General features: G+C 37.3%; 1 protein-coding gene across 2 annotated transcripts; it reads right to left on the minus strand.

Moving 5' to 3' along the window:
• Positions 1-119: 119 nt before the first annotated feature.
• On the minus strand, positions 120-20,878 carry LOC108021304 (ell-associated factor Eaf). Of its 2 annotated transcripts, XM_036812935.3 has the most exons (3): positions 20,720-20,878; positions 14,152-15,207; positions 120-3,499 (listed from the first exon to the last, which is right to left on the minus strand). In XM_036812935.3, the coding sequence occupies exons 2-3, from the start codon at positions 14,956-14,958 to the stop codon at positions 2,147-2,149; spliced, it is 2,160 nt and encodes a 719-aa protein (XP_036668830.2). In that variant the 5' UTR covers positions 14,959-15,207; positions 20,720-20,878; the 3' UTR covers positions 120-2,146. The 2 variants fall into 2 exon arrangements, with proteins under 2 accessions (XP_036668830.2, XP_016945445.2); XM_017089956.4 differs by lacking the exons at positions 14,152-15,207; positions 20,720-20,878 and adding an exon at positions 5,428-5,654.
• Positions 20,879-21,676: the final 798 nt, after the last annotated feature.

Here is a 21,676-nt window from a genome sequence, read left to right on the forward strand (position 1 = left end):
TTAAGATCCTATAGGATATCTTGATCATTTTTAATGTTTTAAAAAGGAACCACATCTGTAAAAATAAAACTCAAACCATTAGAGCCCTTAACTATCCATTAATTAGAAGAAACACAGCGTTTACAATGCTTGTCAGACAAATAGGTACACACATTTATTTATGTTTTTTAGCTGCTGTTTACACATTCAGGAAAAACTAATTTTGGTTTACTTCCCATACGCAATCACACTAACACACGCTTGCACATCGATGCCAAACAAATTCTCGCTAATTTCACACACAATTAATTTATTCACATTTAATTTACCATTTTTTACACATGACTTTTCATTTCAGTTTGGACTTTTGTTGGTTTTTGATTTATTTTTTCTTCTATGCTAGGGTAAAAACGACGGCTAAAAACGCAGCAGCAAAAGCCGAGCTGCATTTCATCATCATCCTCAACGAACCTCTATCTCTTTCTCTCGTTTATGTGACTAACTAATTTGCCCATATTTTATTAGGTATACGTACACATTTATATATCTATGTATATATATATTCATATAAATTAATTCAATGTTTCTGTTTTTTTGCTCTGCTTTGCTTTGCATATAAAAATAAAAACTACTTAGATATTATGCAAAAATCAATAGGACCTAAAAAAATAAACACGAAAATGTACAATGTTGTTTTGCTTTTTCTTTTTCCTTTGTTTTTTGCGTTTGTTTTTGTTGTTTCTTTAACGAACTAGTGACGACAGTATTTGTATAATATAGGTAAAAGTTTGCTTTTGCGGTTGCTTTTTGTTTGTTTGTTGGTTGGTTGGTTGGTTTCAGTTGTTGGGTTTTGGATTGGTGACTCTTCGACGACCAGACTTAAGTGACTAAGAAAACATCTCTGTTTCAAAATAAGGTACAATGATATATTATATATTTTGTTATCCATTTACAGGTATATAGAAAACATATAGTTCTTACAAGACCCCTTCTCAAACGGTTGGATTTTTTATTTTGGGAACTTGAGTTTCAGTGGTGCCCAAATTGGGAGCTTGACTTTTTAGCAGCCGCTTTTCCTTTGTCTTTACAATAGTTTTTTTTGCTTACTCTTCAATGTATTTGTTATGTATTTCTGTTCTACAGCGAGGTTTAAAGTCGGGCTGGAACATTCGGCAACCGGATAACACCCAGAAGTGGACGATCGGCCCCAAGGAATCGATCTATGGCAAATGCTTTCATTCCTATCCTTCTATTTTGTTTTTTGCTTGCGGTTATCTATGGTCTATGTAGAGTGTATTTTATAAGTAATACTGAGATTCTGCTAGTTAGATGTCTCAGGTGTGTCGAAGACCCCGTTCCCCAGACCCATTATAACCTATCTAGTATCTATGTATTTTATGTAGTTTAATATTGAAGTTGTGGACACAAAAGCTAAACTATTGTTTAAGCAGCCCTTCGAACAGAATAGAAAGTAACTTTGGTTTGTGTTCTATGTTGCTTTGCGTATTTTCACCCAGGGAGAGATGGTGAATGAACAAGATTGTTATGATTTTAACAATATAAATTAAAAACTAGGATGTATTTTGATTCAACGTTTGTTGGTTTTTTCTTTCCTTATAAAAATATAGTACAAATTGCACATGGTGGGGCTTTTTTTTTAGTTTTCTTTATAGAAAAGACCAAACCACACCTTCAGAACAAAGGATTCTCACATATTTAAAAGAGTTTTGGTTTTAAAATGTTTAAGACACCTTTTAGATTTTAAAAAACATCCCCATCTCTCCCTTTTTCATATATGTAAGTACCTTTCTCCAAGCTCTGGTATGCTTTCTTCTCCCCCTCCACTTTCTCTCCGCCTAAGTAACGCTGCCCCTTTCTCTGCCAAGCTTTGTACAAGTGGTGACCCCGATCCTGGCCAAACTAAAAATAAGTTGTACTGTTTTCTGTATTGGTTTCTGTTTCTATTTACTGTTTTTCTCTCTGTGTTGACTATCTATCTATCTATTTCAGATGGAATTCACTTGCCATGCTGCGGGGCCAGCAGGCTTCTGCCCAGCCGTATCCTGGTCAGACCCACTCCGATGCCCAGACCCACGGCAGGGGCGGCACCACCACCTCCACCACTGCCATTCCCCACCGCAGCCGTCCACTTCTTGGGGCGCCACTGTCACTTTGGCTGTATCCTGGCCGAGCGTTCCAGCTCGTTGAATTGCCCATAGTACAGGACCTCGCTGATCAGCTTCTCCGCAATGATCCGCTGCGTGCGATCCATGGTGCGCAGCTTGAGCGATACATTCGAGCCAATGAAATCGCAATCGTCTCGATTGAGGGACTCGGCATAGAAGGCGGATGCCGCAACGGCTGCCTGGGCGGAAACGCTGCTCTTGATGTGCCGCCCAGGACTGGTGGCCGATTCGGTGGCCTCATCGTTATCCGGATCCGGTTCCTCGCCATCCGACATGCTCTCCCTGGAGCCCAGCAGTGAATTCATTAGCATATGACCCGCACTGCCAGTACTACCGGTTAATTTTCGCATATTCAAGGGCATGGCAACGGGTGTGCTGCCGGCTGCATCGCTGCTGCCTCTGGGCGGCAGTACAAAGGCACTGAAATTGGCCTTCGCCTGGGCCACCCGCAGATCCTGGGCCATGTCCACCAACTGGAGGCGACTCTCCTCGCCCGCCGAGCTATAGGAACGATGCGATTCGGGTGGTGGCGGTGGTGCTGGGCCACCACCAACCCCAACAGCAGCAGCCGCCTGGCCATGGAAATAGTCCACCAGCTCCTGCTTGATATCCAAATCCTCGTGGCCATGATGCAGCTGCTGCTGTTGCAGGTGCTGCTGCTGTTGCTGCTGCTGCTGCAGTTGCTGTTGCTGCTGTTGCAGTTGCTGCTGCTGCTGCTGCAGGTGGTGCTGCGTATGCGGATGGCTGTGGTGGTGCATTTGCTCGTGCGCCTGCCTGGGGGTCACTGCCCTTCCTCCTCCGCCCGCTGGACTGTTCAGCAGGTGATTCTTGTGCGCCTCGTGCATGTTGGTATTGGGTATGCCTGGACTGCTGCCTGCCTCGCTTAAAGTCCGATCGGATTTAATGGGATCGCTGGCTGGATCGTTGGCCTCCCTGCTACTGGAGCCACCACCACCTGGATTAGGACCTCCTCCTCCTCCTCCACCGCCCACCGGCGATCGTAGCTCCACCTTGGCAGCCAGTTGTCCCAATGCCGCTGCCGCCGCCACATCCTCCTTGGTATTATTGTTATCCTCATTATCCGAGGTATCCATCGTTTTCAGGGGACTCTGCTGGAAATCACTACTGCTGCTACCACCGCCGCCAGTGCCACCATGGTAGCTCATGGGCAGGGGCACTCGCAATTGCTGGGGGGGCACTCCACCACCACCACTTCCTCCGCGCTCCGAGCCCCCGCCTCCGGAACCCGATATCGGCGGCGAGTACTGACCCGCCGTATTCCAACTGTCCAGCGTCTGACTGCTCGCTATCAGCATGGGTATATTCAGGCCCATCTGGAAGTGAAGAACGGAACGAATACGAAAGGGTTAGTGATAAAGCGTTTTTGGGCGGGTGTTCAAAGGTTCATAACTTCGTCATCGTGACGCAGTCCAAAAGAGTGACCCATCAAGATAAGAAACGCGACGAACCAAGCTACTTGAGAACTAATAATCAAACCATAAAAGTATTAAATGGAAAGCGATTAATTAAGAGCTTTACTTTTGCTAAGTTAAAACTTTTCCGATCCCAAAATGTAGATACATTCGAAAGATCTATTAAAAATGCTTTATGTAAAATGTATAAAGAACTTTATCGCTTAAAAAAGTATACTCGTATATGTATATTGGAAAAAACCATAAAAAATGATAATTATAATAAAAACCATCTGAATGTTAAATTTAAAATGGATAACTTTAAAATAAACTGCTTAAAAAACCATCTAAATTTGTATCTTAAAAATAAAAAAAAAATCCAAAAGGAATACAATAATAATGTAAAATATTTAACTTTATTGCGACTATAAAATATCTTTGTTTTGTTAAATGTTATGTTATGCTAATGAATAAATATATACTTTATAAAAATATTTCTCTACTTAATAATAATCACCTGAAACAACCATTTTAAATGTAGGTCACGTTAGTATCTGCCAGCTTATAAACCCGGATTTTATCTTTATATCCATATCTTTTATCGAAAAGTGGTCTAAATATTGTCAAAAATGAAAAACCAATAAAGTTTTGAGATAGCAAAAGGAAATAGATTTCAAAACTAACAGTAATGATGACTGGTTTAATAAAATCATTGTGACTAAGCTATATTTATGTCTCGTATTAAAATTTTGTAAAATCATTGTGGATAAGCACGTCTATGTTTGATAGAAGATTACAGATTAAAGTTGGGTTTGTTTTTTTTTTCGGTCTCTTCTGCAACAATTATGATTTTAACTGGTTTATAAGGGCTTTATAAAACCTAGTGATATTTCCACACCTTTATGTTTTCTAGAACCCTGTATTATATTTTTTGTTTTTAAATACCCCCTTTTAAACCCCAATCCAGACAACTTTACTTGTATTTTTCAATACCTGTCGTATTTCGTTAGAAGTCAAAACCAATTTGCATATAATAATGCCAATTGTGATCGCCAAAAACATACACTTGTATGGCGTATTTCCGATTGAGTTGAAATTATTTAGAAATTTCTGTTTTTGTTTTTTCCCACCGCATTCCAATGCCGGTCAAACCCCCCGCCAAAAGTTGTTTTTGTCAATGCTTTGAGTAAATCCTAAACATAAATTAAAGCCGAATGAACGAAGTCAGACCCAATTATGATAATAATGGTAAATAAATAATAATTTGAATGCGCTCAGATCGAGTTATTGTTGTTTTTTTTTTAAGATACCAATATGGCAAACACACGAAGCGATCAAAACAAATTAGCAGACACACGCATGCAAAGTATCAAGAAAGAAAGTTTAGTAAAAATTGTATGCCCTTAGTATAAATATATATTATTAAATGCTTTTTGGTCAGAAAAGTTTAGGGATTTAGTGTTATATTGATCAGTTCTAGAAATTCATATATGTCAGTATTATTAAAGGCAAAGAAACTAAAGGTACCAAGTTAAGATCATTAAGAACTATCTTAAAAGATATATATTGAAGTAAATCGAGTTTTATAGGGACATTTTACATAAAGATAACAATAATATATGTATTTACTTTATAGATCCTATTAACTTTTAATGTTTCTAGCATTTAATTGGTACAATATTATGATAGATTTGAGAGAATCTATTATATACCAAAGTTCTGAAGATGTGTACAATACCTTAAGAGAGAGTATAAACAAAACACCCATACAGGTGACAAAGTGCGCGAACTTTCCAAACAAACCCGCCCGGTAAAAATACCTCCCTTAACCAAATATTGCTTAAACTTACGTTTGATGAGTTTGTAGTTGCCACCGATTCTAGGGGAATTCTATGTGGAATTCCTGGCGATCTCAGATCAATGTTATTATTATTACTATTGTGGTAATGCATTTTGATTAACGTATTTATCAAAGATCAGTATTTTTTAATGCCCTGTCTTTACACTTGTTGTTGCTGGACTTTTTTTTTTGTTTTGTGTGTGCGAAAGCGACCACAACGCGACTCGAACTCGTAATATTTTGGTCCGAAATTATTCTAGCGGCGTAGTAAAAATTTCGAACAGCCGAATAACGTGCGAGAGCGGGAGAGAGCCGACGAGCAAAAGGGAGAGGGAGAGAGTGATAAAGCTAAGATTTTAAGAGAAAGCTTTAAGAGAGCGTGGTATTTTTGACAGTGTGGGTGACTCATTAAGAGATTGATAGAACGGAAATTAACGGTCTTCTGATCGGAAATTTGGGAGATTGTATCTGAAGGGTGAATAATATTCGTTATAAAGAATGGAGATATATTTAAGTTTTTAATGTTTTTAATAAAACCTTTATATATCATTTTTTAGAGTTAGGCTTTAGTTATTTAAAAATATATTTCACATCTTAAGTATCAGCTTATAACCAGTATTTTATAAATAAATATTGTTATCTATGTTTTAAGACTTTCGAATCAGTATTACATCATGCATTAAATCGACAGACAATAAAAATAAACCAATTCAATATCAATATCCCATGCTGTTTGTTGTCTTTTGTGAAAACTTTTGCAAATGTCAGCATTAGTTGCAGAGAGTCTTCCGACACTTGAAAGAGTATGCCCGAAAAATTCTTCTACTTGGAAGAAAAAGAGAGATAGAGAGATCGGGACAGCGAAAGAGAGCGATATATAGAGAGGGCTTTTAATGGTCAGGCGACGGCATTAGCATTAACCTACCCCACGTTTGGGGTCTCACTCGAAAATAATTCAGCAACAACTATAACAGCAATAAAAAGTTTAATGTGGTCAACTCTACGGTGATCAAAGTAGGCGCTCCCTCTCTCCATCTCTGTCTCTCTCTCTCTCTCTCTCTGTCTTTCTCCCCCCTCAATGGCTATTGCCATCCCTGTCTGTCTGCGCCGATCTCTTTGATTTTGCCTTTTTTGTCTGTCTGACTTATGGCGCCTAGAACTTTCCATCAAAAAGCTGCGACAAAAACACCAGGGAACCAAAAAAGTTTGGAAAAGACGAAGTCAGAATGCTCTTATATTATTTTTGATACCAAAAGAAATTACATTCTTTTAAGATGTGCTTTCAGGAGTATCTTAAATAAAAAAAAAATTTCAAAACTGATTTTATTACTATTCCAGCTTTTATTTGTATCTGTAGGTTATGAGATGTATTTTTTATTATGAGACCCAGAAAAAAGTTTTCAAATATTTAAATACCCCTTATCTTTTCATGTGTAATATTTGTATTTTCCAAATTTGATTTCCACAATTTGTTCATCAAACGCCAACAAATGTCAAAACTCGATTGTTGTTTATTGGGGCATCCCGAGAATAAGGGTTCAACCTGGGTTGTTTATTTGTTGTTGCCCCCGCTGCTGTTTTTAAGTTTCCTCAACTACGCCCCCCTCCGCCCCACTCTCCTCCGCCCCTGACTAGTTGTTGTTATTGTTGTTGCAGCTGCTTTTGTTGTTTACGCATTCAGAGCAGTGTGTTCGCGTGTGTTTGTGTGTGTGTACGAGTACGCTATATGCGTGTTTGCATGTCTGTATTATTATTTTGTTAAGGCAAATAAAATAAAACAGACAAGAGAATGAACTCGCACTCTCTCGCTCTCATCCACACTCTCTCTCTAGCCCGCCCGCTCTCTCCCTCGCTCTTTCTCTCGGATTGTGTGTGCAACTGAAAAATGTAAACAAACTGATTATCATCCAATCCAATGAATAAATAACACACTACACAAACTACGCGTCGTCGTCGTCGCTGCTTCTACTCCTTTGGCACGAAATCCGCTCCTCCCTCTCCCTCTCCCACTGCCCCTGCCCCACCCCCTTTCACCGCCCACTTTCTCCCCACCAAACCCCTTTCCCCTCACCACCCATTCACAGCCACAGTAAGGCATCCAAAAAAGATATTTTTTAATAACTCCATAGATCAAAGATACATAAAGAGGCGTAGCTAGTATTTTTTCAGGGGGATATAATAATCCCAAAGAGGGGCAGATGAAAAAAATTGCATTTGAAAAGAATATATAAATTCATTACTTTTAATTTCGATGGAACTAATCTAGTTATAGTCGTCTAGGATTTTTAGAAAAAATTTCTTAAAAGTGGTCTTAAGAAAAACTGAAAATAGGTTTTGTATCCAAACAAAAAAAATTCCAAAATGTTGTATTTAAGAAATACATGCATATATTAATATAAATTCAAACAATAATTACAAAAACTAAAAAAAGGTTGCTTATCCAAAAAAAAAAAATGTTCCAAAATATTAAAGTTACATTTTTTACAGGTTACATTTTTTATATGTTTGAAATTCAACTACATCAAGGAATATAAAAATGGTATATGAAAAATATCCATTTACCTCAATACAAAATTATTATTATTTTTAAAAAACAAGTTTTTCTAACTGAATACTTTCCAGAGACTCAAGTAACTAAAGTGCAACTGTAGTAATGTTTTGCCAAGAGTGTTAAGCAAATTATACGTTATATAGTTCAAGAATTTTGAACTTACACATTGTAAAGTTCATGTTATTTTAAGAAACATGTTTCGCCAGCGGAGGAATTTCAAGAAATTCAAGTTAGCAAAGTTCGACTGTATCTATCTGCTGCTCACGCAAATGTTTTTGAAGTACGATGGCGATATTTTCGCAAAAGCGCATATACCGCAGCAACAACAAAAATTACGGCGCAAGTAACAACAACAGCAACTGCCACACTAACATTAATGAAACTGCCATGAAAACCGCAAGCGCAAGCGCCGCACACAAAACCCCCAAGCCCCCTTTTATCCCCTCTAAAAATGCGGGGGGGGGGGGGATTTACACTGGCCGGGGAGTCGTAAAATTAACAGTGGAACAAATTGCAATTGAAAATGCATTGCGGTGTGCGCAGGTGTGTCTGTGTCTGTGTGCATGAGATGGCTTTGTCACCTGGCAGGTGCCAATTCCAGAGTTGCCAAGTGTCTCGGTTTAGGAGTTAATCTCCTAAAAGCATTGGTTTCTATATGCTGCGGAAGTTTCCGGCTATTTCCACATATTTCACTTGGAACGATACAATATCATACAATTTTATTTAACACCGTTTTACAAATAAAATTTTTTCCTCTTCCAGAGTTGCCAAGTTTCTCGGTTTAGGAGTTAATCCCCTAAAAGCATTGGTTTCTATATGCTGGGGAAGTCTCTGGCTATTTCCACGTATTTCACTTGGACCGATACAATATCGTAGAATTTTATTTAACACAGTTCTTTAAATACAATTTTTTCGCTTCCAGAGTTGCCAAGTGTCTCGGTTTAAAAGTTAATCTCCTAAGAGGATTGGTTTCTACATATATGCTGGGGAAGTTTCCGGCTATTTTCGCATATTTCACTTGGACCGATACAATATCGTAGAATTTATTTAACGCAGACTGACAAATAGTATTTTTTTCGCTTCCAGAGTTGCCAAGTGTCTCGGTTTAGGAGTTAATCCCCTAAAAGCATTGGTTTCTACATGCTGGGGAAGTTTCTGGCCATTTTCACATATGTGGTTCACTTGGACCGATACAATATCTTAGAATTTTATTACGCAGATTTACAATACAATTTCTTTCGCTTCCAGAGTTGCCAAGTTTCAAAGGAAAAATCTGAATATCTTTAAAAATCTTCTTATCAACATAGCTTTGGGAAAAATTTGCAAAATATTTATCATACATTTGTTGTTGTAATACATATTCCTCTACAATCCATAATTTTCTTTACATAGTTTCCCGACTTCGCCCAAAACTCCAAAAATTCTTGCACAACTCTCGACGGCGGGGAACTACAGCGAGTTCTAAGCACTTCTACCGCCCCAAATACCTCCCGGATTTTCCACCCACAACAACAAACCCTATACCCTATCATCATCACTACTATCATCATTATCATCTACATACACACATATAAGAAAAAAAAAAACCAAACGCTGCGCGCTTGGCTCTAAACAACTTTGCAATGAATGAGTAAACAAAAACAAACGTTGACTTCGCTGCCGGCGTCGCAGTCGCTGCTTATTTGCCTTGCACTTTTCATTCCGCCACCGCGGGGGTGGAAAGTGGGTGGTTTATAGGCAATGCAAGGGAAAACAAAACAACGCGAATTACAACAACAGCTTGATACTCCGCTACTCTACTGCTACTGCCGCTCCAACTACAACAACAATAGGAAACACAAACAAGAGGAAATTACACTCGGAAAACTTATTTTCAAATTATAAGTGAAGTTTCAAGAATTTTTATAAATTTAAAACTTAAGGAATTGTGGAAAGTGTAAAGCATTACTAAAATATCGTTCAATTTCTAAAGAACTGCCTAAAACAGTGCTCAAGCACTCGATGGTGAAACTAACAGCATGATTTTGCAATATCCTGAAGAATTCGCGGTTGCTTTACAAACAAAAAGCATTATTTAATCCTAAAAAAGCTTTGAATTCGATATTTTCTTTATAACTAATGCACTTAACATCAATCGATGTGCCTGACTATTGTTCGTTTTTGGGATTATTAACCTTTTTTAAAGCTTATAATTTGTTAGGAAATACTATTTTTTTTTTCACAGGCATGACTTTGCAAAATCCTGAAGAATTTGCGGCTGCGCTTTCGAAAAAAGGGTTCGTTTAATGGTTAACACTACCCTAAAAGAGCTTTGACTTCTATATTTTATTTTTTAAGTAATGCTTTATTTATAAAAGCACACTCTGTGCCTGACTATTTTCGACTGAAGAATTCGCGTTTTTAAATATTGCTTGTTTTTGGTATAAAAACTTATTTTAAAGCTTATAATTTGTTAGGAAATATTGGTTTTTTGCAGGTGTTCCAGATTATAAGGTGCAAATGCTGGATGGTGGGATGTGAGGCGGTGCGTGAGTCGTTTGCTAGCCACAACATTGCGGGACAACAACCGAAACAACAACAAAAACAGCATATTGTTCACTTGTCTTGAGGAAAATACCGCAGAGCAAAACAATTGCAAAATATGAACAAAAATACATAACAATAAGGGGGCGGTGGGCGGTGGGCTGTGGTTGTGGGTGGTGGGGGGTGGTGGGTGGATGGGCGCTCTGTCCGTTGGTGGGCGTTCTGAAAAGGGGGCGTGGGCGTTGTTGTTAGTGCCTGCACACGCAAATAATAATGACGCAGAAGCAGAAAAAACAACACGAGACCAAAGCCAAACCAAAACACAAAAACAGTAGAAAAAAAACAATGGTAGCAAAAAAATGTTTAAAAAAATGGCTATATGGGGTGGTTTAAGGTGGGTTTGTCTTGTCAAAAGTGAGCAAAAGAAAACTCCAAAGGAAATTAGGATACAGTGATTAAACGAATTAAATTAAAAGCAATAAGAAGTACTTTTATAAAAACCACGAACTTCTAGATAACATTCTATCTAACTAATGATGCAAATGATTTAATGAAGCCAAATTTAATGACCCACTGATAACAAGTTTTGGGAAATCATCATTAGAAACTCCATCACCAAAAATAAATTGTACATTATAACCAATAAAAATTAAGTAATAAAACTTTTTTAATTATGAAAAACTTTTCTTGAAAACTTGGATGAACTGCAAACTTTAATTTAACAAACAAATTTTTTTGGTTTTATTCAAAGCAGGTTACCGCTGCTACAATTTTAATGGTCTCTTAAATACCAAAATATTTTATGGATACCAGAAAACCAAAGGTGACATGACTTGGACAAACAAGTTGCATGCATTTAGCTGAGCCACGCCCCCGATTTTCCCAAGTCTACTCACTCCCTCGAAACAAAAAATAAAAAAAAATAACACACACATAAAACTAAGAAAAAGTCCAGGCGCCAAGTTTTATATTCTTTTCCTTGCAAAAATTTCATTTGTTTTCTAGAAACAGCAGCAAAAAACGAGCGAAAACAGCCAGAAGAGAAGGCGAACGGCAACAACAACTCCTGGCATTTTGTTTTGATAAGTCTGACAAACAACAGAGCCAAGTAAAAACAAAAGCTTCCAGCGAATCACGACGGGCAAAACGGGGAGGTAAATCGAGGGTGGGGTGCGGTGTCCACTGGGTAACCACAAAACAAAACGTCACTACAGCAACAGTAAAACAAAGACCCAGACCAAAGCGGAGTTTCAGGATCCAAAGTTGCTAGTTAGGCCATGGTCGTTTTAATATAATACACAGGGAATTTGAGAAAAACAACGCTTTGGTTTAATTAGAATAATAAATGCTATTATAAATAGTTGAACTTTAACAAAAAACTCACATTAGAGCACTCATTTGACTGACTAGTAGTGTTAGACAATGTGGAGTAAGATTAAGATTAATTAAAGATTTCAAAGTAGGCTATGGAAAAGTATGGAAATGTTTAGAGGGCTTCATTTTAGGCCTGCATCCCAAAAATAGTCACCGTAGCTCTTGTAGATCCTGAGATCCAACGAACTTTCCATACAGATACTTATAACCCTTAGTAAGGGTAATCAAAATAACAAACGGAACAAAATGGAACTCAAAAAAATCACCGTAGCAAGTGCTGCGTTTTCTCTGCCAGCGTCGCAGTCGCCAACACATTTCGCCGTGCAAAACAAACATTTCATCATACAGAGAAACAACAACAATAGCAATAGCAATAACAACAACAAACGAAGGAGAAGATTAAGGTGAAGAAGAGCGGCGACGAAATGTCAGGGCCCCCCAAACCCAACACACCCCTCTCGAACCCCCGCTCCCGCCCACTTTTTGCTTGCCTGGCGCGACAACGCAAATAAAAGCAACAAAAATACCAACAACAAGCAGACAGACAGTGCGAAAGAGAGAGAGAGGGGGAGAGAGACGGGCAGAGGGGGAGAGAGTTGGGGCCAATGCCTCACACACACACACGCACACCACTGCGCATTTCTAAGAAAAATTTATGCGTAAATTTTTAATTCTGTTTTGATCGTCAACAACAAAAAAGAGCACAAACAAGAAAGAGCGAGAGACAGAGAGAGAGAGAGAGTGGAGTGGGGCCACTCTCCCGCTCACGCTCTCAGTGCAAAAACCGCAAGTCACTTGCGCACATGTTTGCTCGAGCCCCAAAGAGAGAGTGGGGCTCTCTGTCTCTGTCTCTTGGGGCAACTCTCTCTCACTCTCCCTCTCTCATTTCACAGTTAACTCAAAGCCGTTGTTTTGATTGAAATTAGCACTAAAGTTTTTTATTATTTTATTTGCCTGTAAAATATTTCAATTGATTAGCTTCCAAAAATATGTATGAAATAAAATGAGTAAAATATGTAGGTATTTGTTGCCAAGACGTAAAATAAAGTCACACGTGTGCCTATAAAACGTTTCATTTGAATTAGATTTTGATAAGAGTTCTAAAGAAATGAATGAATTAAAATTATTTAGAAGTAAAGTCTAACGACAAGGCCATTCATTTTCAAAATATATTTTTTTTATCAAGAACACTTTAATATTTTTTTTTACTAGAAAAAGCTGAATGATTCATTTTTTTAATCAGAGAAAAATACATTTATATTCCCTAAAGATATTACGTGGCTAAGTAAAAATCCAACAAAATATTTTATGGCTTATCTCATTTTCATCTCTCACTTTATTGACTCCTAGGGTTAAAATCTGTTTTAAGTCTGGTTAATTTTTCATCATTTCTGGAAGTGGACTTTTGATTTTTAATCTCTATGAACAATGTACAAATGTATGTACACATGTTTTTATATGTTTGATAAGAGAAGCTCTCTTCTCAATGAAATACGAATTTTTATTAATCAAAAATTATTAAGGTAGGCAAGTAAAATATATATGTCTTAACAATTACTATCGATTTTAGAAGAATTATTTTATTAGCCATGATTGATTAAAAACTAAGAGGCGTTTTAAAAGCTTAGTACTTTATTTTTGCCTCGAAGAAAAAATAAAGACGGTTTAAAAAGATCATCAACGATTTTTGAGACTTTTAAAGTCTGACACTAATTTTTAGATAATGTTTAAGAGATGTAAGATAATTAAGTTATAATGTTTCTACTCAAAAATCACTGTTTAGTCATTTTGGTTTTTATAACAAACAAAAATTCACAAGAAAATACAAACTGAGAGCCATAGATATTTATAGACATGTGAGGAATACCTAAGAATGTTCTATGGACCTTTCTTTTTTTTTGTTTTTTTTTTTAAATATATATTATTATTAAATTAAACTATTATTGGTTGATGATAAAATAAAAATTTTGTAAAGAAAATACCAATTGAGTATCATAGATATTTATGGACATGTGAGGAACTACCCAACAATATGCTTTGTACAACTTCTGGTATTTAATCTTAGTTTTTTCGATTTTTTTATATATAAATAGTTATTGGTTAAAGTTAAAATAAAAACTTTATAAAGACAATACAAAATGAGTACCATAAATATTTATGAACACATGAGGAATACCCAATAATGTGGGATAAGACATTTCTGGGATTTAATCAAAAGTGGGGGTTTCTTTAAGTTTCGGTTCTTTTAAATATATATTTATTTTTAAAAATTAAAATACCACTTACCGCTCCGAAATATTTCAGCTCTTTGGTCTTGATGCGTCTGTGCTGCATGGCGGGCTGAGAACCAGGTGCTCCTCCGCCACCTGGTCCACTGACTGGTGCTCCTCCATTTCCGGCCGCTGCGATCGTACCGCTCTCATAGGCCGCCGCCGCCGCCGCAGCCGCCAGTCCGTTCAGCCCATTGTGGGCGGCAGCGGCGGCGGATGAGGAGACGGGATTCGGCACAAGATTGCCGCTCGAGGCATTCAAACCTGGTCCTCCAGGACCTCCAACACCACCACCACCACCACTCAAACTGCCACCGCCCGCCTCCATGAAATCGAAGCGTTTGAAGGCATACCATTTGGACGGATTGGGCTGGATGCCCTGGTATATCTTCACAAACATCTTGTGCTTCTCCCGTCGATATTGGGTTAGGAGTACGTTCATTTTGCGCTCCACTTCCGCCTTACTGCAACCGAAACGCTCGGCTATTTCCGACCACGCTCGGAAACGACAGAGTTTATCCTTGTACTTGGGATCGGCACGATTCCAAAGTTCCGTATGGCAGCGATACTGCTCTATTAGTTCCAGAGCATCGTCATTGGTCCACTCCATGATTTTGGGTGATATATCACCCACTGGTTGACCTCCTCCCCCGCCGACGGGCAGTGGGATCAGCTGTTGTTGATGTTGATGTTGTTGTTGGTGGTGGATGATAGTGGTTTGGTGGTGGTTCAAATGCGGATGGTGATTATGATGATGGTGCTGGAACGTCTGATGTGCGGCTGCTGCTGCGGCGGCTACCACGCTGGCCGGATTGAAGTTCATTTGCCACGCCTCTCAACCGATCGTTGGATGGGTGGATTCTTTTTTTTTATATACTACTAAAATAATATATGTATAGCTCTTTATAGCCGAGAGCTCTACTTGAGCTTTGCTTCTGGCGCTCTTCGCTTTCTGAAGAAAACTCTCAGGGAATGTCACGCGAAATGCACTCAATCAACATCGTCTTCTTGGGTCCTGTCGACTGGGTCTCATTCTCTTTCATTTAGCACTGTGTTTACTACTTTTCATTAACTAAAAAGATAAGAAAGTAAAAGATGATTAGTTAACATAAGACCTTTTAAGCCGAAAAGCAGCTGTTACATTAATTCTACACTATTGAGCATATATTGGGGGTCGATAAGATTAGTATTAAGTTAATACTCTCCAAAGTATTAAGTTAATACTTTCCAAAGTATTAAGTTAATACTTCCCAAAGTATTAAACTGAATTTAATTGGTTTAAAAATAATACCGTAAATATAAATTCTAGACTCTTTTTATACAGAAATGAAACTGTATAGTATAGACTTTTATCTATACTTTAATTAGTTTAGTTTTGTAAACTTCTCTATCTGTAATAATAATAATAATCTATACTATAATTATCGTAACACTTTTAATAAAACCGGTATTATATCTTAACCTTCTCTTTTTTTTTGTATAGATGGTCTTCTTAAAGATAGTTAAGATTTTTTAATATTTGGCACTAGATCTGACTTTTCCTTAGCACAAACCTAAATAGTATTCAATTAAAAGTCTATCAAAACAAGTTTGACTTGGGCATTTATCGTTTTGTTTACGTTATCGCCGGGTTTTTCCCGCACGTCAAACATTCCGTCCCTGAGTCAAATGATAACCATGACTCATTATTCCACACACTCATTCACCACTCGAAACATTTTCAGCGAACTGTTTGCGGCCAAATACGTGCAATCAAAACGATCGCCATTGGTCATTTATACTATTTCGTATATGATATTCCATTTCATTCGGTCTCTGGGTTCTCTGTTAACTTATTTGTCCGTCGAGGTGTTAATCAGAAATGGGAAATTTTTCAGGCCAACAACTAAGCATGGCCAAAAGCAAACATAACAGCCCGAAACTTGAAGACCAAAAGCAATTCTCATCATCATCACCCTACTGAAATAGGCCTCTATGCAATAGCTCTATAAGCTCGTAAGTCCGGTGGCAGTCAACTTGCTAATTGCTGAGATTTGTGCTATTTGATTTGACATCTAATTGATAAATTTCGAATGACATTTTGTGTAAATTAAATGCACGGAAAGGGAAAATAAAATAAATATTTTAGCCACCTAACATTTGACTTAGATATTTGTAATTGGTTCGAAAATATCACTTGCAAATATAAAACCGTTTAAATATTGTTGACTGTAGAGATCGACAATTGCATTAGTATTTATTATCTCTAATCCAGTCCAACTTTGCTAGAAGTAATTTCACAACAAAAATGGTTCTGGCTATCCCCTAACCGTATTTAGCTTTATTCTAATCCCTAAAAAAACAATTATAATATCTGTGCCAACATCCAAAAATAAACTCAGCCCTCGCGCTTATCGGGAACGTCTCCAAGGGTAGATTAGGCGAAATTGTATCTAAACCATGATGTGACGCAAAATTATGAAATTGCCCGTAGCCGTGACGTAGCCATATCTTTTTCAAATGTCACCTGAAATGTTCTGTGGAGATTCCATAATTACTTGAGAAATCTCAGTGTAGGGAAGAAAAAAACCCAAAACCGATATTGCGTTGTTTATTCAACATTCTAAAGATCGCCATTATCTGAACTTTAACTGATCGACATTCGTAATCTCGGCAAACAGTGAAAACAATCGAAACGAGCTTTTTCCATTCAGCAAATTCCCTGTTATAGGTCCGTAGCAATTTTTTTATAATCAGTTTTACAGAACACGTCATCGTCTGCCTAGGTCAGTGGCACTATATATAGTATATAGCTCGATATGGCATTATACGGAGGAATAAAGTCCGCAGTGGATGATAAAGCAGATTTTATTCGGCATTAGCATTTTGACGTGCAACTTGTTTTTACACATGGAAAAATACCATAATTATTGGAAAGTTTTAGAATATACTTAGATACTGTAGATCTATAAGATCAAAGCATGTGCGAATGCTTATCGGAGGTGCCACAACCATATATCGAAGTGTTCTAGATATGCACATATATGTATGTGCATATTAAAAAAAATATTTTCTAAGCCACTGGGTTTTGAACCATAGCCTTTTAAAAATTAGAGCGCCCTTTTAGAGCTTATGAATATCTATAAAATTAAAGTAAGTCCGAAAGTGACGCCAGAAATATATATCCCTGAGCTATAGAAAGTCCGATTTAGAGTTTGGTTTAATTAATCAAAACTCTTTTTTAAACCACTATGTATTGAGCCAGGGACCTTTCAAAAATTTGAGTGCCCTTAAAAACGTAGCTCTACAAGATCTTAGCATACCCGAAGCCAAGCCAATCCATAAATACTTGAGTTCTAGAAAGACCAATTTAAAATTTTGTTGAATAAACAAACAAAAATTTGTATAACCACTGGGTATTGAACCAGGGACCTTTTAAAGTTAATTTGACCCTAAGGCTTTTAGAAAATATTTTATAGCCTTTACTGCCTGTAAGTGATATTATTTTTATATGTGTATAATGAAAATGTCGCAGTTTCTGCTGGCGGAGAAAATTCTGCCAAGAAAAACGCGTGAGTGGTAATGTTGTTGTTTTTTCTTCCTTTTCTTTTTCTTCGTAATCGTGTGTGTAAATGTCACAAGTCAACAGAAACAGAAGCAACAACAAACGATAACAAAGATGGCAAGGCAACTGCTCGCGCCTCGTCATTCACAATAGACGGAAGTGTATTTCGCACAGTACACACACACACACTACACACACTACACACTTGGGCAAAATCTACACCCAGGGACACGTGCGCTTTCACTCGCACCAACACCAGCACATGGGATTTATACTATGCGGCATCTCGCTTTTACATCAATCTTTGTCGAACGTAGATTTTCGCTTCCTGGTTTTGGCGACGAGCGCAATTTGCTTTACGTTTTAGTACTTGTCGTACGTATTTACAAAGCACAAAAGCGGTCAATATAATAGCACTGGATTACGGAATACCAGATGCGATCTGGGGGTTCTGGAAAATCCGTCTTAGGATTTTAAGGGAAACCCCACTACATGTAATACTTCCAGATTATAAATACTATGGTTGTTTATTATTTTTTTAAACAATCTTGTATTGGCGGAGAATCAAATCTACGTTTTTTAGGAAAGTCCCCTATAAGCCAGGTTCAAGTAGTCATCAAAAAGTTGTTATGTAAATATTATCGGCATTTAGGTTGTGAACAATCTACGTGATCCTACAGTGCACAAGGGATCAATCTCAGTTCGAATTCGATTTAAATAGGGTTAAATATATAAGGATTTAACTTGTTCTTGATAATAGAAGATTTGGTTTATCTCTCCACAATTTTAAAAAGACATTAATATTTTTCTTAATTTTTAAAGTTTAAATAGAAAAAAAATCTAAGCTATCAAACTATTAAAAATTTCTTTCTGTGTAATTTTTTCTTAAAAAGATTTCGTTGCCTGAAGTTCTACTGATAGCCACTGTAAACTTTTTTTTGCAGTTTTATTAACTAGAACTATTCTACCGACCGCCACTGTATTACTACAAGTACATAAATGCCTTTGTGTTTTAGCACACATAATTTCATAAAATAAATTGTTTAGTAATCGGTTTTTGTCTCGCCAACTAAAGTTCGAGAAGTATTTCTTTTTGCGCAGATTTCAACGCTGCGCAAACAGCTGGATGAATCATAACGGTAAACTCGCGCACGGCACACACACACACACACACACACTTGCACAATCAGAGTTGGAAAGAGACGGGGCGATAAAAACTTAATTTGTTTTTAGTTCAGCTTTCATGTGCTTTTTATTGTTTGTGTTTTATTTGTCTGTGTTTTTTTTTTTGTGTTTAGTTGTTTGCTTTTGTTGTTTGCGCCACACTCTGCGTCAATTTTTAGACGCGACACATTTTGGTCTATTTTTAGAACTTGTTTTTTTACGCCACGCTGCCTTTTTTACGCACTTTTTTCGCTCTTTGTTTGTGTTCGAGTGATTTTCCAATTATGTACTTGCCGTTATTGCCACAAAATTGAAAATGTTTTAAATGCGTTTTTGGCCAGGTTTTTTCGGCTTTTGCCTCGCACATTTCGACGGCAACCTCGTGTTATTTTTAAGTAGCACAGTTTTGAGGGATTTTCTTGGAATTCTGCGGTCAATTCGATCTTATATTTTGTACATTTGTTGTTTACTGATTGTGTGTTTATGGATTTTGGGTTTTTTTCTGAGCTACAAATTAATTTGCATGTCTCGGAAACTTTGATTTTATTTGTTGTTTGATTGCCGAGAATCATGTATGGGGGATTTTATCAGGAATTTCTAAATGTCACCGTTTTTATTGTCTTGTAATGTGAATCACGGCGGAAATGCCTCGCAAGGCACTTTTTATTGGCTGTTTATTTTTAAATTAAATGTGTTGTTTTACTTTAAATATGGTTTCTTACGTAATCAATTAGTTTTGGGAGTTTTTTTATGTGACAGATTTCATTGGGGGCAGTCTTCAACCATTTTGAATTCGTTTAAAATCGCTGCCAAAATAAAAGGTCTGAATCAGAAAACGTTGAATTTGCATAAAATCCATGTTATCCACAATTTAGTTTGTTTTCGCCTTTTGTCATTTTGAATAAAAAATAAAAAAAAGAGAAGGAAGAAGAGGGAGAGAAGGCAACACAGGCCAAAACAAATTAAACAACGCAAAAAGTAAACAACATCCAAAGCGAAATTGAGCACAGAAACTTAAAAATACATTTCAAGGCGCGCGGAATGAAATAAAAAACATTTTACAATCGTACGCACATGCTCTATACGGTATTGAAATAAATTTTGAAAACACTTTTTGTGAAATATTTGTTTGAATATTGGTTATTGTTTGCCTAAATGGTATTTCTTTATCGAACCAAAATAAATATTTGCTTTCAAAGCTTCGCAAGGTTTTTGAGTGTGTTTCAAAATATTTGATCAATTGAATTGTGTACTTGTTATTGTTCTGAAAATATATGGTTGCTTAAGAGTTGGGTTCCTGTTTTGGATTTTTGCTGGGTTTTATTGAAAATTACATATTTTTATTGTGTTGATCATGTGATTTCCTTTTGTTGAGATTCAATTATTTATATTTTTTAAGTTTTTCAAAATATTATATAATAAATCACACAGTTTTAATCAATTCTTTGAGATATTGACCTTTTGATTAAATATGTTTTAAACATTTTTGGTTATTTTAAACTGTTTTGCTGGTATTTTAATGGTTTGTTTTTGCACATAATTTTTGACTGTCTATTTAAAACGTTTTGGGCTTCATCACATTTTTCACATATTTTTTTTTTCACTTTCAAGATGTCTTGTAAAAGCATTTTATGTCAACACATGTTTAATATTTGTTTTTCACTGATATTCCGCTTAAAATGTAGTATCCTTTTGCGAAAAATATTTCAAACAATTTTCTGCGTCTGGCAATTGCTTTTCCGTTATTTGTTTAGCAAACAATACGAATGAGGAAAGGAAAACAAAAGGAGGCTGTGGCGAAAACAAACATCTCCCTGAAACACACACACACTAACACACATACATACGCACGCACACTCGCAGTGGCGATATTTACCGCTATTTCGGAGGCGCTGTTGCGCTTTTACTGCTCCGTAATTTTCCCGTTACGCGCGCAATAGATGTACTATAGCTCTACCGTTAGTTACAACCGCTCGCGAGCACCGTCTGTTAGCGTCTGGCGTCTGTTTCGGCAAACAGTCGCAAACCTATTGGCATCGATTTGTAAACGCACCGCACCGACAGCGCAGTCAACAGCGACGCCAACTGCGACGCCGGCAGCGAAATTGAAATGAGCACAGGCGGCAGCAGCAGAAGCAGAGTAAACAGTTGTTTCGTGGAAAAACAAAAACGAACATCGTAATGAAGTTCTCTTTTGGCCTGTTGTGAAATTCTACGGTGCTTTGTCATGCTTAAAGCAACAACAATGGTGTGATGATGTTGGGAGGGGGGTTAGGAGCGAGAGAGAGCGCGACTCGACGGAGAGAGTGAGTGAGATTGAGAGAGAGAAAGAGCAGTGCGCGCCAAAAAAAACACTACCAGACGTACAGCGGTGGTCATGAAAGTAGCACTGAGTATCGAGTAATAAATTATGGTTTTCATTTTGCTTGATAATAAACAGAGTATTTTGAGAAAAAAACCTGGACCCTAAGATCTCCTAAATTTTTTATCTGATCAATTAAAAGTTTGTTTTTTGACCAAGAAATCTTAGAGTTAATTCACAAAAGAGTTAGTTAATTGTTGACCAAGTTTTCTAAATTTAACTTTACACTTCTTCACTTCTTATTGAATCCTTTTTAGAACTCTTATGATAAACAATAATTATTTGCAAAATAGTCACGGTGTTTTAATGCACATTTCATGGACTGTATTGTTTTTGCTCCCTCTGCTGTGTGAAGGCTGACTGCGCCGCGGCGTCGACGTCGACTGCGCAGTTGTTTTGATAAAGAGCAAAAGAAACACGGCAGCAACAACAAAAGGGGCAATGGGATGGGATGAATGGGTGGTGGGGGAG

The sequence above is a fragment of the Drosophila suzukii genome, chromosome 2L, assembly GCF_043229965.1.
Source record: "Drosophila suzukii chromosome 2L, CBGP_Dsuzu_IsoJpt1.0, whole genome shotgun sequence".
Lineage (NCBI taxonomy): Eukaryota > Metazoa > Arthropoda > Insecta > Diptera > Drosophilidae > Drosophila > Drosophila suzukii.

Coding starts and splice junctions, on each gene's coding strand:
- LOC108021304 (XM_036812935.3), bottom strand. CDS start 14,958: ATGAACTTCAATCCGGCCAGCGTGGTAGCCGCCGCAGCAGCAGCCGCA. Junction 3,500..14,151: donor AGCTGAAATATTTCGGAGCG/GTAAGTGGTATT, acceptor CTTCACTTCCAG/ATGGGCCTGAATATACCCAT.